The 26,623-nt window shown below is 41.6% G+C and overlaps 2 protein-coding genes across 2 annotated transcripts in view; both read right to left on the minus strand.

The window, feature by feature from the left end:
• plcd4b (phospholipase C, delta 4b) overlaps window positions 1–20,332 on the minus strand; it is a 25,908-nt gene extending 5,576 nt beyond the window's left edge. Inside the window, exons 1-7 of the mRNA XM_046359845.1 lie at window positions 19,948–20,332; window positions 16,286–16,339; window positions 15,924–16,082; window positions 10,299–10,527; window positions 9,715–9,844; window positions 9,132–9,363; window positions 6,591–6,792 (exon numbers count right to left, since the gene is read on the minus strand). Coding sequence (XP_046215801.1) covers window positions 6,591–6,792; window positions 9,132–9,363; window positions 9,715–9,844; window positions 10,299–10,527; window positions 15,924–16,082; window positions 16,286–16,307 — 974 coding nt within the window. The 5' untranslated portion in view covers window positions 16,308–16,339; window positions 19,948–20,332. The remainder of the gene's footprint in view (window positions 1–6,590; window positions 6,793–9,131; window positions 9,364–9,714; window positions 9,845–10,298; window positions 10,528–15,923; window positions 16,083–16,285; window positions 16,340–19,947) is intronic.
• A 2,239-nt stretch (window positions 20,333–22,571) lies between these two features.
• The window catches only part of LOC124041808 (CCR4-NOT transcription complex subunit 9-like), a 28,803-nt gene continuing 24,751 nt past the window's right edge, over window positions 22,572–26,623 (minus strand). The window contains exon 8 of the mRNA XM_046359858.1: window positions 22,572–23,501. Within this exon, the coding sequence (XP_046215814.1) occupies window positions 23,333–23,501 (169 nt within the window). The 3' untranslated portion in view covers window positions 22,572–23,332. The remainder of the gene's footprint in view (window positions 23,502–26,623) is intronic.

The following is a 26,623-nucleotide window of genomic DNA, read 5'->3' on the forward strand; positions in this document are numbered from 1 at the left end:
TTTGTCATATTCAATGATTATCAATCTTTTGAGTTAGTCTACTAAAATACATATGACCATTTCATATATTAATAGCACCCCCCCAACCCCCATTTGTATCGTCGTTTCATTGCCGATGAGGTTGGTTCAAAGCTGTTTTTACATATCATTTGAGCTGCGTGCACCATGAGAAAATTAATTGTATCATTTCACTTTTCCTGTATGAACCATGATGAGCATGTCTGAATTTGCTTCGCTGTGCCGCCGACTCTGACTTGTGAGTAGCCTTCCATCAGCCTACTACCAAAGGTTCCACCTTGGCAGAACACTGCATGTCTGGTCAATGAGTATCTTATAGACTCGCAAGTAGACCGTGAGAAATAATCAGTAGGCCAGATATTAAATGATTAAAATCTGTGAAATAGTTTTCCTCCCCAAGCTGTTTACAGGCATTTAACACCATTCTGCATCTATAGTGCCTTCAGAAAGTATTCCCACCCCTTGACTTTTTCCACATTGTATTACGTTACAGCGAGCCTGAATTTAAAATGGATTATCATGAGATTTTGTGTCATCTACACACAATTACCCTATAATATCAAAGTGGAATTGTGTTTTTAGAAATGTTTTGAAATTAATAAAAAAATGAAAAGCTTAAATGTATTGAGTCAATAAGTATTCAACAATTTTGTTGTGGAAAGCCTAAATAAGTTGAGTAAAAATGTGCTTAACAAGTCACATAATAAGTTGCATGCTTTGTGAGTAATAGTGTTTAACATGATTTATGAATGAGTACTTCATCTCTGTACACCACACATTCAATTATCTGTAAGGTGCCTCAATCGAGCAGTGCATTTTAAACACAGATTCAACCACAAAGACCAAGGAGGTTTTCCAATGTCTCACAAAGGAAACCTATTGGTACATTTTTGGGGGGGGGAAAAGCAGACATTGGATATCCGTTTGAGCATGGTGAAGTTATTAATTACACTTTGGATGGTGCATCAATACACCCAGTCACTACAAAGATACAGGTGTCCTTCCTAACTCAGTTGCTGAAGAGGAAGGAAACCGCTCAGGGATTTCACCATGAGCCTATGGTGACTTTAAAACAGAGTTTTAATGGCTGTGATAGGAGATAACTGATTTGACATTTTAGTCATTTAGCAGACGCTCTAATCCAGAGCAATTTAAAGGAGCTCAAGGGCACGTCGGCAGATTTTTTTATTATTATTTTTAGATTAAAAAATATACTTTTCTACCCTATTTCGTGGTATCCAATTGGCAGTTATAGTCTTGTCTCATCGCTGCAACTCCCATACGGACTCGGGAGAGGAGTGTGTCCTCCAAAACACAACCCAACCAAGCCGCACTGCTTTTTGACACAATACCCACTTAACCCGGAAGCCAGCCGCACCAATGTGTTGAAGGAAACACAGTGCACCTGGCGACCATGCCAGCGTACAATGCGCCCAGCCCGCCACAGGACTCGCTAGTGCTCGATGGGACAAGGACATCCCTGCCGGGAAAACCCTCCCATAGCCCGGACGACGCTGGACCAATTGTCCGCCACCACGAGTCTCCCGGTCGCGGCCGGCTGCGACAGAGCCTGGACTCGAACCCAGAATGCCTTAGACCACTGCGGCAGATTTTTTTTACCTAGCTGATTCTGGGTTATGTTTTGGGAAAATCCAACACAACACTTCAATGAGTACCACTCTTCATACTTTCAAGCATGGTGGTGGCTGCATCATGTTATGGGTATGCTTGTCATCGGCAAGGACTGTGGAGTTTTTTTGTATAAAAAGAAACGGAATAGAGCCAAGCACAGGCAAAATCCTAGAGGAAAATGTGGTTCAGTCTGCTTTCCAACAGACACTGGTAGACAAATTCACATTTCAGAAGGACAATAAAATAAAACACAAGTTCAAATGTACATTGGAGTTGCTTACCAAGATGACATTGAATGTTCCTGAGTGGCCTAGTTATAGTTTTGACTTAAATCAGCTTGAAAATGTATGGCAAGACTTGAAATTGGTTGTCTTGCAATGATCAACAATCAACTTGACAGAGCTTAAAAAATTTTTTTTTAAAGAATAATGGGCAAATATTGTACTTTCCAGGTGTGCAAAACTGACTGACCCAGAAAGAATCACAGCTGTATTCCCTGCCAAAGGCAGAGGGTTGAATACTTATCTAATCAAGATACAGTATATTAGTGTTTCATTTACTATTTAAAAAATCTTCAAATTTTTTCTTCAAAATTTTCTTCCACTTTAACATTGAAGTATTTAGTGTAATTGTTGCCAAAAAATTACAATTAAATCAATGCTAATCCCACTTTGTAACACAACAACACGGTGTGTGAAAGTGAATACTATCTGAAGGCAATGTATTTCCTTAAATCAGTCGGTTAAATCACATTGTTAAAATGTTTTCATTAAGTTACAAAAGTAACATTCCTGGCTGAGACCCATATGCAAGTACAAAATGGCGCTTTGTGGTTACAGTGTAGCCAAGCTGTGTCTGTATCAGAACATGTGAGCAGAGTTGAAATCCCGCTCAAAATGGCGCCAGAAGAAATGGCAGCAGATTTACAGGCGCCCAACCAATTGTGGTATTATGTGGGGGGGTTTTCACATTATTTGTAACTTATTTTGTACATAATGTTTCTGCAACCGTATCTTACAGCAAAAAAAAGAGCTTCTGGATATCAGGACAGCGATCACTCACCTCGGATTAGACAAAGATTATTTCTTCAATAAGCAGGACGCACAGGACATTCTCCGAACACCCGATAAGGCCAACATCCCAGTTATTTGCAAGAGGAAGCGACGCAGGTACAGAGGACACAGAGCGGGATGCCTCGTAATGGTCGTCAGAAGGCGAGTGGGAATGCTGCCGTCACCGTCAATAATACCCGCCAACGTGCAATCATTGGACAATAAATTGGAAGAGGTATGATCACAAATATCCTACCAATGGGACATCAAAAAGTGCAAAACCTTGTGTTTCACGGAATCGTGGCTGAACGATGACATGGAAATTCAGCTAGCGGGATATACGCTGCACCGGCAAGACAGAACAGCACACTCCAGTAATACGAGGGGGGGAGGTCTGTGCATATTTGTAAACAACAGCTGGTGCACCAAATCTAAGGAAGTCTCTAGATTTTGCTCGCCTGCGGTAGAGAATCTTGTGATAAATTGCAGACCACACCACTTGCCAAAAGAGTTTTCAGCTATACTTTTCATGGCTGTTTATTTACCATCACAGACGGATGCTGGCACTAAGACCGTACTCAGTCAGCTGTATAAGGAAATAAGCAAACAAGAAACCCCTCACCCAAAGGCGGCGCTCCTAGTGGCCGGAGACTTTATGCAGGGAAACTTAAATCAGTTCTAACAAATTTCCATCAACATGTTAAATGTGCAACCAGAGGGAAAAAATTCTAGATCACCTGTACTCCACACACAGAGACACATACAAAGCTCTCCCTCACTCTCCATTTGGTAAATCCGACCACAATTCTATCCTCCTGATTCCTGCTTACAAACAAAAAGCAGGAAGCAACAGTGACTCGGTCTATAAAAAAGTGATCAGATGAAGCAAATGCTAAGCTACAGGACTGTTTTGCTATCACAGACTGGAACATGTTCCGGGATTCTTCCGATGGCATTGAGGAGCACACCACATCAGTCAATGGCTTTATCAATAAGTGCATCAAGGACGTCATCCCCACAGTGACTGTACGTACATACCCCAACCAGAAGCCAGGGATTACAGGAAACATTTGCACTGAGCTAAAGGGTAGAGCTGCCGCTTTCAAGGTGAGGGACTCTAATCCGGAAGCTTATAAGAAATCCTGCTATGTACTCCGACGAACCATCAAACAGGCAAAGCGTAAATACAGGGCTAAGATTGAATCGTACTACACCGGCTCCGACACTCGTCTTATGTGGCAGGGCTTACAAACTATTACAGACTACAAAGGGAAGCTCAGACGCGAGCTGCCAAGTGACACAAGTGACCAGACCAGCTAAATCACTTCTTTGCTCGCTTAGAGGCAAGCAACACTGAGGCATGCTTGAGAGCATCAGCTGTCGGACAACTGTGTGATCATGCTCTCCGTAGCCGACGTGAGTAAGACCTTTAAACAGGTCAACATTCACAAGGCTGCAGGACCAGATGGATTACCAGGACGTGTGCTCTGGGCATTAGCTGACCAACAGGCAGGTGTCTTCACTGACATTTTCAACATGTCCCTGATTGAGTCTGTAATACCAACATGTTTCAAGCAGACCGCCATAGTCCCTGTGCCCAAGCACACGAAGGCAACCTGCCTAAATGACTTCAGACCCATAGCACTCACGTCCGTAGCCATGAAGTGCTTTGAAAGGCTGAAATGCCTCACATCAACACCATTATCCCAGAAACCCTAGACCAAATCCAATTTGCATACTACCTAAACAGATCCACAGATGATGCAATCTCTATTGCACTCCACACCGCACCTTTCCCACCAGGACAAAAGGAACTCTTATGTGATATTCATTGACTACAGCTCAGCGTTCAACACCATAGTACCCTCAAAGCTCATCACTAAGCTAAGGATCCTGGGACTAAACACCTCCCTCTGCAACTGGATCCTGGACTTCCTGAACGGCCTCTCCCAGGTGGTGAGGGTAGGTAGCAACACATCTGCCACGCTGATCCTCAACACTGGAGCCCCCCAGGGGTGCGTATTCTGTCCCCTCCTGTACTCCCTGTTCACCCACGACTGCATAGCCAGGCACGACTCCAACACCATCATTAAGTTTGCAGACGACACAACAGTGGTAGGCCTGATCACCGACAACGACGAGTCAGCCTATAGGGAGGTGGTCAGAGACCTGGCCAGGTGGTGCCAGAATAACAACCTATCTCTCAACGTAACCAAGACTAAGGAGATGATTGTGGACTACAGGAAAAGGAGGTCCGAGCACGCCCCCATTCTCATCGATGGGGCTGTAGTGGAGCAGGTTGAGAGCTTCAAGTTCCTTGGTGTCCACATCACCAACAAACTAGAATGGTCCAAGCACACCAAGACAGTCGTAAAGAGGGCACAACAAAAACCTTTTCCCCCTCAGGAGACTGAAAAGATTTGGGTCCTCAGATCCTCAAAAGGTTTTACAGCTGGACTATCGAGAGCACGCATGCCTCCGGTCGCAAGGCACTACAGTGGGTAGTGCGTACGGCCCAGTACATCACCAGGGCCAAGCGTCCTGGCATCCAGGACCTCTATACCAGGCGGTGTCAGAGGAAGGCCCTAAAAATTGTCAAAGACTCCAGCCACCCTAGTCATAGACTGTTCTCTCTGCTACCGCACAGCAAGCAGTACCAAAGCACCAAGTCTAGTTCCAAGAGGCTCCTAAATAGCTTCTACCCCCAAGCCATAAGACTCCTGAACAGCTAATCAAATGGCTACCCTATTTGCATTGCCCACTTTGGAACGCTGCTGCTACTCTCTGTTATTATCTATGCATAGTCACTTTAATAACTCTACCTACATGTACATATTACATCAATTATCTCAACACCGGTGCCCCCACACATTGACATTGACTCTGTACTGGTACCCCCTGTGTATAGCCCCGCTATTGTTATTTACTGCTGCTCTTTATTTGTTATTCTTATCCTCTTACTTTTGGGGGGGTATTTTCTTAAAACTGCATTGTTGGTTAAGGGCGTGTAAGTAAGCATTTCACTGTAAGGTCTACCTGTTGTATTCGGCGCATGTGACAAATACAATTTGATTTGGATTTGTATCTCGATAAAACAGCTCTGCTTGGCTTGGTAAGTGTAATATGGACCAAAAAGCCATTCCTACCCTCTTTGCATCCAATATGTATGCTGCTGAGACAAGTTAATTAATAAAAAATGTAATGGTGACAGTGCGTCAAGCAAAGGCAGCAAAATAAGTCCATGTTGGAGGAAAAGCTGAAAGGTCAATTAATGTGCTTGCTGAGACTACACTCCTGTTATTCCTCATACTTTTCATGATTATTCGGGTTCTTCACGATTCGTTGTCAAATAACGTAGCCTACTCATTGTAGTTTTTGTTTAAAAGCCCACCATTAAAAACATTAAGATAATAAAAAATAAGTTTATAGTAGCCCAGGCCTGTAACTTCAGGCTACATTTGAAAAAAAAAAAAGTACATTTTTAAAAAACTTTTTAAAATGTTCTCACATCTTAAAAAGGTAAGATTCTCAGGTTAGGCTACATGAGATAAAAATAAGATTAACTTAATGAGCAATTTAACAATGTCCCCCCCCTCATGGTCATGCATTATTCTGGCCATGTTCTTAACAGTTTGGGTTGTCAATCTATCACTATGGGTGGTATTTTCAGGGAAGGGGGCGGGATGTTTGTGAGTCACAAGGTTGGTAGGGTTTCAGACCTGTCAAATGAATTGCACTCCCACTTTCAAAGTCAGGCACCCATGCAAATGTGTGTCACCAATCAGGCCGGAGGACGGGATTTGCCCATCCCTGAGCTACAAAGGGTTATAATTGGATGTTAGGTATGAAGCTACGGGTTGTAATGGTGAGGATAATTTTGTTCCTCACTGGATGTAGGCCTCCTGGCTGCTCTGTCCTCGGAGCTGGTCCTCCATCAAGTAGGTGTTGTGGGAGGAACAGATGAAGTAGTGGCTGAGGGGCCGGCTCATGTCCTGGTTCAGGGTCAGCCGCTGGGGATCCAAGATGGCGCCCTCTGGAGAGACCAGGTACATCTGGAAGCCATCTATAGACATGGCCCCCTGTTTCTTGGCTGTGAGGAGACATGGGAAGTTCCGTCTTATCATAAGTCAAACCCAATCAAAAAATGCTCAGTAACTACTGTAAAGGAAATTTTACTTTGTACAACTTGTCTTTGGTGTCATAAACAATACTTGGTCATGAACTCCTCCTTTATTTGTTAGATCACCCAGAATATGTTATTTAAGTTAAGATAGGAGATGGTGCCAGACACATGCCGGAACAAATTGTGACCGACAGGCTTGAGTCGGTCTTATGTAGATTTTTTTTTTCTTATGTAGAGTTGTTTTAGTTGGATAAAAGTAGAGACTCAGAGCTGGAAAATGGTATATCATACACTAGAGTCGAGGGGCAATGGGAAAGTAATTCTACTTTAAAAGTTGAACTTATAATGTCACTTTTGAGAAAATGGCCCTTGAATGTTTTGGTAAACCTACTGGAGAGCTTTCTTCGACGTTCTTTCAGCATCGTTCACACCCTCTTAAGCCTTAGGCCCACCCATCTCTTTAAGGATTCAGATGTAGGGACATTTACTAAACAACCAAAAGGTTTCAAGACTAAAGGCTGGTTTATACTACGCCTATCGACAGTTGTCGCAGTGACATCATGAACATTCTATTGTCTTCCGACAAACTTGTCGTTGTCGTATAAAGTTTATAAAGTATAAACTCAAAAACTACCGGCTGCATGACATCAGCAGCCTGGTGGTCCAAAATAGCTAGTTGTATTTTAACACCAATAAACCCACCCGTTTAAAAATGAATTTAGTATATGTCAATCTAGCAAACCAGGCAACGAAAAGTAACTTTCTAAACAATGTTTTGGTTTGTTTTTAGCTTGTTAGCTAGCTAATGTTAAGTTAGCTGGCTAGCCAGTTCAAATGATGACCATATCATATAGCCGATGTCTTCACTTTAGCCCATTTGTCTTCATTATTACAGAAAAATAAACTCACAGCAAGATCATTATTTACAAGTTAATGGCGAGCCAATTACAGAAAATAGCTAACGGTTGTGAGTGTGACTAAATAAAAGCAGGGCATTCTACTGGATCATTTTTTAACTTAGACACTATCTTGTTGGCCTAACATTATATCTTAATTTGACTTTGGTGCAGGTCATGTTCTTCACATTACCGTTTCTGGTAAACATATATTATATGACATAAAATCAAAGTTTATTTGTCACATGCACAGGATACAGAAGGTGTAGTGAAATGGTTACTTGCATAGTGGAGTCCTTTGTTTAGACATGTAGCTAGCTGGCTAGCTAGCTAAACAATGAACCATAATCTCAACTCATAACGTTACTACCCTGCATGAATCTGCAGGTAGCTAACCAAGCAGGTTCAATCTTAGCTAGCTAGTTAACATTAGACTAAAATTAGCTATGCAAATGGCTCTGAGATACGAATAATATTACTACACAAATCATACACTTAAAATTAGCTTGCGAGCCACCCAGCTAACTTTAGCTAGCTAGCTAACAGTACGCTTTAACTTGAAATGAAAATGACTTTGACAAAATTAGAATCGTGTAATATCTTAAAATGTAGCTTGCTATATTATTTTACCTGTAGACATGGATGGACGCTTCTCTCTCTCTGTCACAGATGCCATGGTTGCCCTTAGTTTTAATATGTAATCTGGAGACAGGCGTTTTATATACAACAGCCTTTTGTGTGTTCTCTTTTCGACTCCCTCCTCTTATTTACAATCAAATGCCAGAATTTTCTCCATCTACTTAGCTATCGCCCTCCAATTCCACCCGGCATTCCACTGATTTCAAAACTCGGTCCTCCAGAAAGTGGAGAGCAACACTTTTGCAATTCTACTGTGTGATATCTTTAAAAAAGCTGTGTTAGAAAGGATTAACCACACATACTGAACTGACCAGCTCATGTTGTAGACAAAAGCGTGCTACATGGCAGACCAATCTGAACTCATCTCTCGGCATGTCTAGGCCATCCATTATCTCAGCCAATCATGGTTAGCGGGAAGGTCCCTGTCTTTCTCTGTGGCAAAACCAACTAGGCTCGTAATTTAATAATTGTATTCGTATTTACAGATAGCATACACATTTGTTATTAAGACACATGAAAGTTAACATGTTCCAGAAGGCATTTCTACAAAAAAACTAATTTTGATATTAAAAAAAAAGTTTACGTTCAAAATGCCTCTCCTGTGAAGTAGTGACATGCAACATACAGCTAGTTTCCTTACTTGTTGAATGGTTAATTGTGGGCTCTTGTGGTTTACTGTTCATTGTGATTGACATTGTCTCACCGAGGCTATTAATGAAATAATTCATTACGGTTGACTGTGGTTTGTTACAGTTGCACAGTGGTCCTTACCGGTCTCTGACGGCTCATAGCGGTCAATCAGCTCCTGGGCATGCTCCCAACTCCTCTCCCCCTCCTGTTGCTCCTGCCTCAGAAAGTCCTTCAGCTCAGCAAGGGTTAATGTCTGTCCGTCTCGGGAGTAGTCCTGGAACACCCGCCACATGTCCTTCCTTTCCGTCAGTATCTTATAGAACTGGACAAACTCCTCGTTCTCCAGACAACCTGACTTAGACTTATCTGCCAACTGGGGGTAAAGAAAATAAGCAGCATAGATTGTTACCTCTGCAGTCTTCCAGTGGTATTGTACTCTCAATAAATCATGCTAAAACAGAAGTCCATCACCTGATGATGGAAGGCAGATTAGTTACTGATATTTGACTGTGATAGGTTTCTGTTAAATATTACCAACGTTGAGAACTAATTCCACGACCAACAACATCCCAATTGAACCGTTGCTCACAATGCAAGGTTGATTCATTGACTGAGGATGTCATATGAGCAGTGGGAAGCATAGAATAAATATAGAAAATAGTATATTTTCTTTTGGTTTTGATACACTAAACGGAAGACCTCACAAACTTGATGGGTACCTCACCGTGAAGAGGTGAAGAGCATACTCCTCATTCATGTCCACGTTCATCATCTTCAGCAGTGTGCGCACCTCCTTGAAGTTCATCCGTCCGTCCTTGTTTTTGTCCGCCTTCTGAAACCAGTCCCAGATCCATCTGAGGGAAGATGCTGGCTAAGGGCAACACTTGGTAAGACATGATTTAGAAAGGAGCAAAAAAAAAGACTTTACTCTCACAACTTAAGTGTTTTTTGACCACAGAATGAAGCATTAGAATACTAGAATGGAAATTAACCTTCTTATGATGGGATAAAGGTCAGCCATTTCGGTCAGTCAAAGAATCAGGGAGCAATTTTCCTGCATAAGTCAAATCTGGATTTCTTTCTCTACTGCCATTAATTCAAAATAGACTAGTTTGGATTTCTTTCTGACAATATGGCTGCCATTTTCACCCCATTCTGGAACTTTAGCCCCTCCAGTAACTTAATAGGACCTCTATGGTTTTGATTGTTTAGATCAATTGTTATAAATGTATTATGACAAGGCCCCACCAAGTCGAGTGTCACAAACCATCTAATAATCTGCCTGTTATCTGAATGGGATAAGGATACTGGTCAACCCTCTCCTTGTCATCCATGCTCTCAGCATTCTGTATCAGCTTGCTTACACCCCGGATCCAGGCCTGCGCCTCAGAAGGTGACTCCGCCACCAGGTCCAGGTTGCCGCGGCGACCACGGAACACCAGGGTGAAACAGAGGTCAGCGGGGAACTCTTCAGCGACGCTCAGCAAGACCTCCGACTGGTGACCTTCACGCACCACCTCAACATCAGCCACAGAGACTAGAAAGGAACATTAGGCATTATCGGTCAGATTCATACTTAGGAAAGGCGTGTGTAAGAAAGGCATAATTTCCTACGTGCTTCTCAGTAGTTGGTATTCAGACTTACCTTATGAATGTCCGTAACGGGCTTTGCAGTCATGGTTCCCTTATGTGAACTGAATTTCTTTTAATCAACCGCTGAAAACCCTCCCATTTGCTGGCCAACAGATTTTCTCGTGGAGTTTTTATTCAAAAGGGTTTTCAGTACATTTATCTTAAGCCATCCCTTTAAATACGATGTACCTTTAATTCGAATTTTGGCAACAGACGAGAATGCATCGCGATAACTGGTTCATAAAAATAGAGAAGAATGAAAGAAGCCATCTAAATATGCATCATTGTCTCCGTTTCAGCACCAACTGGTAGATTTAAAAATACACTTATGTTGTAAATTATTTAGGAAGATTTTAGAGTTAAGAAAGCATGTATGAATCATAGAAAAACTGGTTTGGAGAACCCTTTACATACTAAATACTGTATATTGACGAATAAAAAAAAGTGGTTTGATTCATCCTGAAAGTTGTTATATTCGAGTTCAATCCATGAAATATTGGACGGTGGGAAATGAAAAAGTGTACAATAGAGGTTGAACAATAGTCCTGTAAATCTATCCTAATTCTTACTAATCATGGAACTGTATGACAACGGTCCAGTCGTCGTGAACCGTGCGCCAGGCTCCAGGTTTAATCTGCTAATGTAGTCTGAATTCCATAATGATTCAAATAGGCTTCAAGTCCCAAATTATTTCACAACATTAACCTAATATGATCCACTAACGCTAGAGGAACAACTTACATGGATGTGACAAAAAAAGAGAACGGAAACGGAATGTTGCTAAATGTAAGTGTCATGACGTTGGCCTCTTTGGGTATAGCAAGCCCATCCCCCTCTCCCTGCCTCCTTCAACTAGGCTGCTGTGGTCAGAGGTCATAAATTCCTGAGAAGACCTCATGGACACACAGTTATAGAGTAGTTTTTCATTGAGACAAAGGAAATCCTTCCACCTCACAGAACTTGAGGTACGAACAAATTTCATTTTCCGGAGAAAGTGTAAAAGATCGGTGAAGAATCCAGCTACGAACTGGTCCATTTGTTACAACTTGGGAAGCTCATGGGAGATGGTGTGGCCACATTATCATAACGATGTTTATATAATAGCCCCAGATATAAGGTTTACATCTAATTTTTGTATAAGATGAATGAGTGAGTATGATACTGTTTACACAATTTTACAATGTGATTTTGGACTGTTTAATGAAGCAAAACTCAAAAAGGGATTTGGATTTGAACTAAATCAGAGGTTCGCCCCTGAGCCTAGTTAGGGTCAGACATCCTGGGACAGCCCTTTTCTGCCATTCCAAATAAAACCCAAATTTGAGAAATTATCGACAGACCATGTTTCTCTCAATCACGGTAATACAAAGGTTGTAGACCATTGCTGAATCTTTTAACCATACCACGTGGTTAAACTCTTAGACTATCGATACCGACAGAATGAGAACAAGTCTTTGATATTAATTACTAGTCTGCAGCTAGGAATTCAGTATCATTGAACACAAAGAACGACAAGCGCCGAAACATCCATTCTATAATGAATGTCACTCTGAACAATCCCCTCTAACCACAACCCCACCATTTCTCCTTTACCCAAATCCAGATGGCTGATGTTCTGAAAGAGCTGCAAAATCTGGACCCCTACAAATCAGCCGGGATAGACAATCTGGACCCTCTCTTTCTAAAACTATCTGCCGAAATTGTTGCAACCCCTATTACTAGCCTGTTCAACCTCTCTTTCGTATCGTCTGAGATTCCCAAAGATTGGAAATCTGCCACAGACTTATATCTATCCTACCCTGTCTTTCTAAGGTCTTTGAAAGCCAAGTTAACAAACAGATTACTGACCATTTCGAATCCCACCATACCTTCTCCGCTATGCAATCTGGTTTCAGAGCTGGTCATGGGTGCACCTCAGCCACACTCAAGGTTTTAAACGACATCATAACCGCCATCAATAAGAGACATTACTGTGCAGCCGTATTCATCGACCTGGCCAAGGCTTTCGACTCTGTCAATCACAACATTCTTATTGGCAGACTCGACAGCCTTGGTTTCTCAAATGATTGCCTTGTCTGGTTTACCAACTACTTCTCTGATAGAGTTCAGTGTGTCAAATCGGAGGGCCTGTTGTCTGGACCTCTGACAGTCTCTATGGGTGTGCCACAGGGTTCAATTCTCGGGCCGACTCTCATTTCTGTATACGTCAATGATGTTGCTCTTGCTGCTGGTGATTCTCTTATCCACCTCTACGCAGACGACACCATTCTGTATATTTTGGCCCCTCCTTGGACACTGTGGTAACTAACCTCCAGACGAGCTTCAATGCCATACAACTCTCCTTCCGTGGCCTCCAACTGCTCTTAAACGCAAGTCAAACTAAATGGATGCTTTTCAATCGATCGCTGCCCGCACTTGCTCGCCCGTCCAGCATCACTACTCTGGACGGCTCTGACTTAGAATACGTGGACAACTACAAATACCTGGGTGTCTGGTTAGACTGTAAACTCTCCTTCCAGACTCACATTAAGCATCTCCAATCCAAAATTAAATCTAGAATAGGCTTCCTATATCGCAACAAAGCATCCTTCACTCATGCTGCCAAACATACCCTCGTAAAACTGACCACCCTACCGATCCTCGACTTCGGTGATGTCATCTATAAAATAGCCTCCAACACTCTACTCAACAAACTGGATGCAGTCTATCACAGTGCCATCCGTTTTGTCACCAAAGCCCCATACACTACCCATCATTGCGACCAGTACACTCTCGTTGGTTGGCCCTCGCTTCATACTCGTCGCCAAACCCACTGGCTACAGGTTATCTACAAGTCTCTGCTAGGTAAAGCCCCGCCTTATCTCAGCTCACTGGTCACCATGCAGCACCCACTCGTAGCACGCGCTCCAGCAGGTATATCTCACTGGTCATCCCCAAAGCCAATTCCTCCTTTGGTCGTCTTTCCTTCCAGTTCTCTGCTGCCCATCACTGGAATGAATTGCAAATATCTCTGAAGCTGGAGACTCACATCTCCCTCACTAGCTTTAAGCACCAGCTGTCAGAGCAGTTTACAGATCACTGCACCTGTACTTAGCCTATCTGTAAACAGCCCATCTATCTACCTACCTCATCCCCATACTGGTATTTATTTATTCATTTTGCTCCTTTGCACCCCAGTATCTCTACCTGCATATTCATCTTCTGCTGATCTACCTTTCCAGTGTTTAATTGCTATATTGTAATTACTTCGCCACCGTGGACTATTTATTTCCTTAACTTACCTCATTTGCACTCACTGTAATATAGACTTTTTGTTTTCTTTTGTTCTACTGTATTATTGACTGTATGTTATGTTTATTCCATGTGTAACTATGTGTTGTTGTATGTGTCGAATTGCTAAGCTTTATCTTGGCCAGGTTGCAGTTGCAAATGAGAACTTGTTCTCAACTAGCCTACCTGGTTAAATAAAGGTGAAATAAAAAAATAAAAAATAAAAATATATAAACCGAGAGAGAGAGGACGAGAGACGGACAATTCTACAAAAGACACAAACTTTTCACCAGCGATCAAGACGACACACTGAGCGTAAATATATACATTGATTGCAATTGTTCCCGAATGAGTGAGTGTTCATGTGTAAAGGATTAGCATTTCAATTGTTATAATTATTAACTCTGTATTTACTTCTTAGTCGACCCCCACTTCCCTTTTGTCTAACAAGCCGCCATGCCGGTTTAGCCCACTAGGGCACATCCTCCTATCACCACATTTACCTAGTTTGTTTATGCATTTCTGTGAATTACTTAGTTAGTAATAAATAAATGATTTAAGACAATTAATGTATGGAAGACTCATAGTGAAGACTGGGTTCGTGCAGATAACCAACAATTTACGACGTTTGGAATGAGACTAACGTGAGGTAAAGTAAAAATTCATTAATTCGAAGACTAATTGATCAGATAAAATATCTGAAAAGTTATATTAGGAAATTATAACTTTGTAATCTGAATATTGTTCCTTGGTGCCCCGACTTCCTAGTTAATTAGTTACGTGATTAATCAGTTGATCACATAGTAACTAATTACAGAGAATCTTTGATAAAAAACTATCAGTCTTCAGTTAATGATAGTTAAGACACGACATAAGCTACAAATTGAAAACGAACAATAAAGTGACAGAAATGTATGTGGGTATTACCAATGGTGGCTCCCGTTAGTGGCTAATATTTAACATGATACAAATTGTAGAATAAAACAAAAGCCCGGGCATAAGCTATATTTAAAACATGATTTAAAGTCCATACATCAACAGGACAGATTAAGCCCCACAGAAACCTATAGCTTGGGTGTCCAAATTTCAACCACACAAATTATGAGGGCACACAATGAAAATTCTGACTAACAGCAGAGCTATTTATAGGCTTTTTCACTGTGGTTTCACATTCGTCTCCAAGGACAAATGATCTAAAATGATGGCTGTGTATTTACAATCCCCTTCTCCAAATGGATTACTAATTTACCTAGATCTTATCAATAGCTCTTATCCATTTATAAATTACAGTGCATGGATAATGCTGCTATTGCTATCTGAAAACAGAAAGATGCTTTTCCCATTTGGAACTGGCAGGTTTGCTCAACCTTATTCATGGTTTCCTCACGTGTAAATGTGGAGTAATTATGAGGGAGTCAAGTCACGGTCAGAATATGGGCTCTCGAGTGGCACAGCGGTCTAAGGCACTGCATCTCAGTGTTAGAGGCATCACTACAGACACCCTAGTTCGAATCCAGGCTGCATCATAACCGGCCGTGATTGGGCGGCACACAATTAGCCTAGCGTCGTCCGTCTTTGGCCAGGGTAGGCCGTCATTGTAAATAAGAATTAGTTCTTAACTGACTTGCCTAGTTAAATTAAGGTTACATTTTTATAAAATAATACATCTGTTGACACTTCCGCACCTTTCATTTCATAGATCTCCGCCCGAACGAAGTGGGTGAATAGCATGCTATTCTCATGCTTAATTCAAGGTCAGAAAACGCATAGATAGAGAAGTGCATAAAAAGGGAATATAACGTTCCATTTACACGCGCTTAACTCGGGTCGGAATCGGGGCCTATGTGAAGACATACTTCGGCTTTTTCAATGCTAAAGTGATATCTCAAGGAATGGTTCTACCCATCATCCTTTAAAAGAAGAGAAATAATGTGGCCTTAATTCAGTTATCTACAGTATGTACAGTCTATGGTCAATTCTTATAACGTCTCATCCGTGCTCCCTCCCGCCACCCACACCCTCGTTACTCACAGGTGGAGTGGCTTGTTCCTGCCCACCTGGACTTATACCAGATGGTCTGGCCATCTTCCTGTAGCCGGAAATGCCGCTGCTTCTTCCATGATTTGGACTTGACCTTCTTCAACATGGCCCCCGCCTTCATCACCTGGAGGTCCTTATCACCCTTGGCAACTGTGCAGGATCAGGGGTTACCATCGTGATTACAAATACAGTCCATTTTTGGTCAATTGAGACACCAGTGTAGCTTCTCTATCCTGTTTAATGGAGGCTGACATATGTACTCCCAAAGTTCATTTTTGAGATTTGATCAAAGAAAATAAAATGTTATTATTGCCTGTTTCCTCATGCAACAGTTTTAGTACCCATCAACTTACACAAGCTTTGGGGAGAATCCATCAACAGCCTTGACACATGCACTTGGTGATATCCTGCCAAAAAAAAAAGAGGACAAACATAATTGCTGCGATACCTGCGATAGTGAAACATATACATAAACTCTACAAATTATTAGCGGTGGTAAACCAATTACCTCCTTACATTTACATCCCTACTTGCTAATCAGTGTGGCCCACCATGGCTTAATAATTGTTCTAACTGTGTCGCCAACATTATGGCTGGGTTGCCTGCAGAGCTTAGAAATCCAATAAAGCTTTTGCTTTCTCTATCCATCCGCTATTGATTGGCTAGGGGGGGGGGTCTGTCTGTGTGCTGCACTGGTTTTTCCAATATCGTCCAAACGATTTATTTGAAGTAAAAAAAAAAAAATGTGTTGCTAAATAACTGCAAGTAAACTGCAAGTAAATACCTGCAGTCAACTTGTTCATCATTTCAGCTGTCACAATTTTTCATAATGAAGTTTACCGGTAGTTCCCAGACACGTGGTGTTTGTTTACAAGCACACAATGACAAGAGACCAGAGCCTTGGGAGTCACTCACTGTTGTGCAGCACATGCCAGGTCCAGTTACAGCATGGAATTCACAACTTACCTACCGGTCAATAGTTTTAGAAGGGTTTTTGTTTATTTTACAATTTTCTACATTGTAGAATAATAGTGAAAACTTCAAACCTATGAAATAACACACATGGAATCATGTAGTAACCAAAAATGTGTTAAAAATATAATTGAGATTCTTCAAATAGCCACCCTTTGCCTTGATGACAGCTTTGCAGTCTTGGCATTCTCTCAACCAGCTTCATGAGGTAGTCACCAGGAGTGGATTTCAATTAACAGGTATGCCTTGTTAAAAGTTCATTTGGGGAATTTATTTTCTTCTTAATGCGTTTGAGCCAATCAGTTGGGTTGTGACAATGTAGGGGGATATACAGAAGATAGCCCTATTTGGTAAAATACCAAGTCCATATTATGGTAAGAACAGGTCAAATAAGCAAAGAGAAATGACAGTTCATCATTACTTTAATATGGAACATTTCAAGAACTTCCAGTCGCAAAAACCATCAATCATTATAACGAAACTGGCTCTCATGAAGACCGCCACAGGAAGGGAAGACCCAGAGATACCTCTGCTGCAGAGGATACGTTCATTAGAGTTACCAGCCTCAGAAATTGCAGCCCAAATAAATTCAGAGTTGAAGTAAAAGACACGTCTCAACATCAACTGTTCAGAGGATACTGCGTGAATAAGGCCTTCAAGGTCAAATTGCTGCAAAGAAAACCACTACTAAAGGACACCAATAAGAAGAAGGGACTTGCTTGGGCCAAGAAACACGAGCAATGGACATTAGACCGGTGAAAATATGTTCTTTGGTCTGGAGTCCAAATTTTGGTTCCAACCTCCATGTCTTTGTGATATGCGGTGTGGTGAACGGATGATCTCCGCATGTGTATTTCCCACCATACAGCATAGAGGAGGAGGTGTGATGGTGTGGGGGTGCTTAGCTGGTGACACTGTCTGTGCTTTATTTAGAATTTAAAGCCCACTTAACCAGCATGGCTACCACAGCATTCTGCAGTGATACACCATCACATCTGGTTTGGGCTTAGTGGACCATAATTCGTTTTTCAACAGGACAATGACCGGACACACATCCAGACAGTGTAAGGGATATTTTACGAAGAAGGAGGGTGATGGAGTGCTGTATCAGATGACCTGGCCTCCACAATCACCCATGAGTTGGACCGCAGAGTTTTAGGAAAAACAGTCAATAAGTGAAGCTGTTGAGAGAATGCCAAGAATGTGCAAAGCTGTCATCAAGGCAAAGGGTGGCTACTTTGAAGAATCTGAAATATAAAATATTTTTATTAGCTTTTTGGTTACTACATGATTCCATATGTGTTATTTCATAGTTTTGATGTCTTCACTATTATTCTACAATGTAGAAAATAGTAAAAATAAAGAAAAACCCTTGACTGAGTAGGTGTTCTAAAACTTTTGACAGGTAGTGTAAATGTTTGCAAGCTAGATATCTTATATCGCTTAAGTTAACTGTCTAAAATGTGTTAAATGCTCTGTAATTTGAATTTGGTTTGCTAATTTAGTATCTAGTTAGCTATCTAGCTAAGTGGTTAGCTTCTTCCAAAATCAAGCTTTGCTTGGTAACAGATAATCATGTGCTGGATCAAGAGCCTTGTTGCCTAATATTTGTTTTGTGTGTGCTGTAAACTTTGAGTTGCATTTTTGGGTTCTTGTATAACTTTTAGCTGGGATGTCTGTCCTGCAAATGCATTAGCGCAATGCGCTCCTTAGCATTTAATTAGCATTCTCTATGGGATTTTACATGTACTTCTTAGCATTGCTAACCTTTGGATTACAAAGGGTCAGTGGGGTTTTAAAATAGCTCCCCTTGTGTTCGGTGCTGGTATTACCGAATATCCCGGTATGGCACAAGGTCGGTATGGAGGTATGACTATCTGGATACCGCCCAAGCCTATTAATGATGGCAACTTTTGGCTCAGCTGTCTAGTCCCTTGGGAAAGAGGTTCTTAAACCTTATCAGAGAGGAAACTCACAAGGATTATTGTATTGTATACACTGAACAACAAACAAATGTTCCATAAAGGGATAGTTCAAATGGCTACTTTCCATTTTTAGGGGGCTTTTCAATGGCTCTCTTTCCTTTTATCTTTGTAGAACAATGGCAAATATTTATAGTATCCTCAGGGGTTGTTCTCAACTGTTCACAGCGAGGTCCATGTTCCACTGTTCAAAATACCACAGTTACTTTCCCTTCCAGGTCCACTGTTAGTAAATATCAACTCTTTACCTAGCAATACAAGTATAGCAAAAGCAAAGAAACTATATTTTTGATACTTTTTAACCACCCCAGTTATGTTGTTGATTGTTGTGCGATGTTTGTGAAAAGATGTTAAAGAAGAGGCAGAAACAGAACTCTTATTTCCTGGACCCCTTCTGTAACTACAAATACAAAAAAAGTCATATGGTTCTAGCCAAAGAATAACCTTCTATGTTATTTGAGGGGCGGTGGCAGGAGTGTTTCGGGACAGAGAACTCTTTCAGGGGACTTGACTAATATGTGCAAGAGTGTGGTCAACACACACACGCACAGAATCATGACTCACTGGTAAATTGGTCTCATACTCACACAAAAAAATACTCAAATTGATATAGAAATACTATACACCCAGTGAAGTGGCAGCCTCATTATATACCCATATGACTCCACTACAAGCACCCCTTATTATAACCATTTGTGATATCCACAGGAATGTTCAACTTCCCCTTTCATGAAAGCTCTGTGCTTGACCCTCACAGGTTGGTTCTACACTTCAGTAGGAGCTATGCGAAGAATCCTATAAACAAACCAGTCTTTTTTTCATGTCTGTAAAACATGCTTGTGCCAGGGAGGGAGGCTGGCTGAAGGACAACAAAGTAGAACCAGATGCTGTAATATGAGACAGTATTAAAACAGGGACCAGGGGGTATATTATCATCAAACAAACTAAATCAACACTAAACCACAAACTCTACTGAACATATACTGTATTGTATAGATGAGGGAAAGTTGAGTTTCTGTAAAGTAATGTGAAGGGTCAAAGGAGAAAAAAAAGAGACTTACCAAATTGAGACTGCTCACTTGGGTCTTTGCCCCGACTCAGCTTGGTCTTTGCCCCGACTCAGCTTGGGCTGCCACTGCTGTGACGAGTTCCAGAATAGATTGATGTTTGGTGAGAGCCAGTCCAGGAAAGGGCTCTAGATCAGAATTAGGGAGTGCCCAAAAGATAGCTGGCCCCCAGAGATGGGGGTCTGTTGGAGGTAGCAAGCCCAGTAGAAAGCTCCAGAACTTAAGACACTCAGGGAGTGTCCTGAGACCACTAGCCCAGCACAGGGAGATGGGGAGTGTCCAGAGGAAAGCTGGCTCAGTGTCAGCTTCTCTGTCTACCAGGCTCCAATTTGCCTGCGTTGTCTGGGAAAACTGATCCCCAGACAACACTGCCGCATGCTGGTACACTGTTCCCCCCTCCACCTACCCCCTCTCCTCCCTTTCCTGCCACTCCCTCTTTTTTTCCTCCCCCCTCGCCTCTGATGAGGGCTGTTCATTTTTTCCAAGGCTGCTCTCTTCGCTCTCCTTTACCGTTTACCGGTATGCTGCCTCTCACTTTAAATGTCTTGCTCTCTCTGTCTCCACACACTCTCCCTTATATATCAGCTGACTGCAGATCCGATTCACTCCTCTTCCTGGTTTAAAGAGCAAATGCCCCTAAAAACCGACTTCACATTTAGAAAACAGCCTGTGGCATTGATGAGTCAGAAACATGTGTTCTATTTTGAAAATTGACTACAAGGTGTTAAAAGGATAATTTTGGTCATAAAGTCAGTCTCATCCAAAACAGTTTTGTGAGACTCGTGGTCGTGACGGCATCACCACGTAAATTAAAGTTGGGTTTGTTTCAATCCTGCCTACATGCTCACAGCAAGTAATCATCAATTGGGAGTGCAGCTGCATGCGACCGGATCGCAATGCCGGTCATAAATTTCAGTTGATCTTGGATGGCTAGTTTGTGACCATCGGTAAATTACACATGGGACAATATGTTAAAATTCTAATTGTTCCAAATTTCAATGACATAAAAAGCATTTCATGAGAAAACTAAAAAGTGTGCAACATGAAAATAGTCCCATTTACATTGTGTAATTGATTGATGGTCCCTAACTAGCACCAGTGATATCCAAAGTCAAACCACGGTGGCGCACTAGCCGGCTGAGGCTAATTGGCAAAATAATTTGTCTAACTCCTTCCCACCTTTGAACACACACACATAAAATCAAACCACACCCCGAAACCAACTCACATTTCAATTTATCGTGGATGCTAGCATTTCTTAATAACCCAAATAGAAAACAAGGCCAAATCAGGAAGTTCAGCCGCCATTTAAAGGGCAGAAACCCAGACAGGCCTTTGTGCTTACCTTAGTCAAGGAGGGGTTAGGTTGCCTGTGCAAGATCAAAATACATGTAGAGACCTGCATACAGTACTCGAGTTCTCACAAACCCAATCGTTTTCATACATACTGCACTAATCCCATCGGAGTTCATTTACATCTATTGCACATGCAGCCACGTTTAGCTGAGTTTATTGTCCAATATATTGATAGTTACATTATATCCCATCCTCTCCAACATCTAAAACCCTCTCTGATGTGTCTATATTTACCCACTTAGCACTGGTACAATGACTGGTACCATATCTGAAAACATGGTAGGAAATGGTAGAGTGAGTTACACTAAAGAGAAAGGACCTAATCGAGAAAGCGCCATCCCATTTGGCTGTGTGCCCATGCACTGCAGTCAAGAGACCAGAGTGGTAGAATGAGCCGTGGGAACAGGTTTCACGGCATCACATATCACTCTTATGAGAATTCTACCCTCCTGTTGACCAAACCTTTCTTTGGATATCTAACGGAAAACATTAGTTGAAAATCCTGGTGTGGGTATAATTTGCAATTGCCCCTTTGCAACTAGAAGATGCAACCCCATTTCACTCGTAGTAGCAGTATTTAAAGAAATGACTTTGCAATCAGTACAATTTATTTCACATAGTATAACACCTATATTTTTTAAATCATAATATATTTTCGATATCTACAAAATGTCATTCTCATTTTCCTAATGCACACTCACTTGTAACATAAAATGGAGCGCTCCAGATAGGTGGATATAAAAAAACATGGGCACTTTCCCGACAGGAAAGCACATTACAGATTTTAGCAGAGATTCTCTAGGGATCCAGTTTATTTACAAATGGAATTTACCCCAATAAACAAAATGAAAATCCCTCCCTTGTATTGTTAATGGTCCCTATGGCGGAAATGGTAGGCTAAAAGCTGTTAAAGGCTAATGTACAAGTGAAGGGAAACCTTTCTTCTCTTCAATAACCTGCGCTCAGATAATTTACAATAACTCGGAAATCACATTTGAAATCTCAATTTCCAATAATAGAGGACAAATAGTTATTCCTTCAACAATTCAAGAAAGTAAGCGTTTTTTGCTGAGATTGGGGCTTTGTTTTGGAATACGTTACAGTAGATATGTTCAACGTATAGCTCCTATAACTCCGAAGCAAAAAGGTAGCTCTCTGTTGATGCAGAGCCACCTTTTGTGGGCCCTAAGCAAGATTTGTCTTGAGTGGATGGTCAGGGGGCCGGAACATTATTAGAAATAATGTGTAGACTGCAAATTGACTGCAAGAAGCCCAAACAGATATAATATTTATTAAAAACCTTGTTTACATTTGTATACCATCACATACAGTATCTCTATTATACATGGGAATACTTTGGAACAGATTTCCCAATTCACTTAAAGCTGATTTACTGGTGTTTTTACAGTCTTATGCACAACAGTAAAAAGAAAATGCATTAAAATTACACGTTTTTGGGGGTTTCTGGGGACCTTGGGGTGACAAATAAAATCTCCCGTGGGCCAAATTCAGGGAACCCTGCTCTAGATGGTTAAAAGAAAACATATATACAAATATAAAAAATAGAAAATGCCTGTAGTGGTTTTGGTTCAGGACAGAACAAAAACAGTGGGAAACACCAGGTTAAAACCAGACCAATGTTGATTTCCTTTTTGATGACGTCAATGTTCTACCCTGTTGAAATGTTACGCAAACACTTCCATAAGCATTGAGGAAGCATTGTGAGAACGTCTCAGGGAGAATGCCAGGTGAGCGGCAACAACAAGTGAGCCACAGAGTTTATGGTTCTACACAGCATCATCTTCTCCTGGTCTTGGACAGCGGTTAAATTGGACAGGCGCACACCACTACAGAGTACCGGAGCCTATTATTTTCTACTCTTTTGAGTACCGGCACCTCTTATAGAACATTTACTCTTAAATATTAACAAGGGTACTTTAAAATTAGTACTAATCATGTTTTTCTTCTGTGGCTCTGCCAGCACGGTACTGTTCCTCAGGTAGTGTCAAAGGGGTTGAAGAGGTTACTGTGCGGTCAGGGGGATGCCTCGGCCGTCCGTCACCGGGCCCTCCTGCAGGTTCTTGACCAGCTGGGCCAGCCAGCGCTTGGTGGTGGTGTCGTCCTTTAGCACCTGGGCGAATGTGGCATCCTTCAACTGGTCAGGCAGGCACTGGCGCAGTGCTTCTCGCGCTCTGGGGGTCAGAGGTTAGATGTAATGAGTGAACAGAACACCAAATATATTAGGGGCACGTTCATCAGGAAACAACGTTGGCTAACATTTAGATAGGAATATGCTAGAACAAAGAACAAACACAACTCTGAAGAAGGAATCATGTTGACTCTCCATGGCATTCCTGTCTTCAACGTTCAAGAACGTTAGGCTTCTGAACATTACTCTGGACTGCAGTACATCCCCCCACCCACCCCTGCTCTTGTTCACTCATCTTTGTGTATCTGAGACAACGTGGTAAGTGTAAGAGAGACTGTAGGTCCATATACAGTTGCGAACTGGGACCAGAAATTGGCCCAGGGATTTGTAACACACCGGCCCGTTTTTTCCCCCTCAAGGCCCCTCAATCGGCCCATTTATTTCCTTGAGGCTCCCAGTATTAGCCAGAAACGTAAAAAGTTTTGCCTGAAATGCCTGATGGCCAGTCCGCCTCTGCCACTAACTTAACATCCACCACCCACACTCCTCTATAAGATGAAGGGAGTATCAAGTTCCTGTTACAAGGTAGAGCTACAGGCAGCTATGTGATACATTCACCTCAACACAGTAGTTTCATTGCTCACCCCCCCCCCACCCCCAGACCAACGATTAAGATATTCTTAACAACATGAGATCCATGGTTGCCGTGGCAGCCTTTGTAGTTTACTAACTGCATCTTACAGACTACCCCTCCCCCTCAGCAACTTTACAGAAGTTATATCCTCCGCTGTGCAGTCAAACATTTATAAAATTAAGGCCACCACTTGCTCCCTATCCCAACTCAAAACCTGCTCATCAAGCTTGCTTATGTTCATCACTACCCTGATCAACAAGTCCCTGCTGCAGGGCTGCCAACTTTTGAAGACAGCTCAGAGTGAGATTTCATATTGTGAATATCAATGGTTCCACCCTCTAACGTGGGGTCTGGGTGTACACCCCCCCCGTAAAACAATATATATATATAAATGTTTTAGAGCCAATTTCCAGCTATTCTACATATTTTCACATGGCTAACATGCTGACTCAACAGGGCAAGCGTCCACCATCATGAGCATGTTGGTTTTGTCCATCCACACCAGACGAGTTCAGGACACGCAGGTTGAAATATCAAAATGAACACTGAACCAACTATATTAATTTGGGGACAGGTCGAAAAGCATTAAACATTCATAGCAATTTAGTTAGCTAGCTTGCTGTTACTAACTAATTTGTCCTGGGATATAAACATTGGGTTGTTATTTTACCTGAAATGCACAAGGTCCTCTACTCCGACAATTAATCCACAGATAAAAGGGTAAACCGATTTTGTTTCTAGTAAGCTCTCCTCCTTCAGGCCTTCTTCCTCTGGACTTTATATGGTGGTTGGCAACCAACTTTAAGGTGTATGACCAACACCAACTGGACTGTGGACCTCAGTTCATCTTTCAATCACCCATGTGGGTATATGCTCCTAAAAACCAATGAGGAGATTGGGGAGGCGGGACTTGCAGCACATCAAGCATCACAAATAGAACCAAGTTCTATTTTAGCCCATGGCTACGCAAATGCTTGTTGACACGCGCGAGCACTTTGGATGCAATGATTGAATGACATGTATGTGTACATTTATTGTGTGGTCAGCATTTAAGGCCCATGACCAGTGTTTTAGCACAGGTACGGTGTATTCAGGATACTTTTAAAGTTGAATACACAATCAAAACTTGTCGACCTGATCTGAAGTTACTTAGAAATGATTTGGGCATGAGATGCTAACATCTAGAGCATTAGAAAATGCTAATATTAAATGGTTGGTGAGGGAGGCTATTGACTAACCATAGGATGGATTGCAGTCTTTCCTTGTCGATAAGAAACCAACATGTAAATATCTAATTCATATGGGTGAACTATTCCTTTAAAATAGGACCATAGAAAATCCTGATTGGAGGTAGCTCTACAAGAGGGTTGGCCACCTGATCTATGTCTCACAAAAACTGGGGGTTTGAATATGTTCATTTGACATTTGATTAGAATAAATAACCCCACATTAAAAAAAAAAAAAATCGAATGAATATTTATCTTCAGCAGGTATAATAGAACATGAATACAGGTCGCAATCGCTCAAGCACAAGCTCACTTCCTAGTGAGTAGTCAGCTAATCTTCATATTTCAAGTTTAGCCAACTTCAAACTATTTGCTAGCTAACAAGGCAGAACAGTTGAATTGTTATGGAACACACCATTCTGTCCATCTCCAACTGTTTGAACAGCATGCTTGTCTGTCCACTTTGTTCCGACGTTGAAATCAAGTGGCCTACCTAATTTCTCAGAATGGGAACGAGTTGCCAGTTCCCTATACACACACACACACACACACACACACAATTGTTTTTGATGCATATTGCACATTTATAAAAACACAAACTTGACAGCTAGTATAACAGGCTAAAATGATGTTGGTACTGAAATGCTGCGTGCAATATACTGAGAATTCATTTACCAGAATCAATGTTCATTGATCCTCTCGTTTTAGTAGTCATTTCCAAACAATTGACCAGTCGGCTAAATGGAGTCAGCCCTAATTTTTATATACATTACCAGTCCAAAGTTTGAACACACCTACTCATTCAAGGGTTTTTCTTTATTTGTACCATTTTCTACATTGTAGAATAATAGTGAGGACGTAAAAACTATGAAATAACACATATGGAATCACGTAGTAACCCCCCAAAAAGTTAAACAAATCAAAATATTTTATTCATTCAGCTTTGCACACTCTTAGCATTCTCTCAACCAGCTTCACCTGTAAATGCTTTTACAACAGTCTTGAAGGAGTTCCCACATATGCTGAACACTTGGCTGCTTTTCCTTCATTCTGCAGTCCAACTCATCCCAAACCATCTCAATTGGGTTGAGATCGGGTGATTGTGGAGGCCGTGGTCTTGGACCCTTACTAAACCAATCACCAGTTTCAATCTGATGCGGTTCATAGTGTGGTGACAGGAAAATTATGCATCTCCAGCGTGAAACTGCCAGTTACATTGCTTGTGATGTGGAATGCACAGTTGAAGTTAATGCACTGAATTACAAAATAAAAGTAGTACTGTTTTTCAATGAGTGAGAAATAAAA

This window comes from Oncorhynchus gorbuscha, linkage group LG01 (assembly GCF_021184085.1).
Source record: "Oncorhynchus gorbuscha isolate QuinsamMale2020 ecotype Even-year linkage group LG01, OgorEven_v1.0, whole genome shotgun sequence".
Classification (NCBI taxonomy): Eukaryota; Metazoa; Chordata; class Actinopteri; order Salmoniformes; family Salmonidae; genus Oncorhynchus; species Oncorhynchus gorbuscha.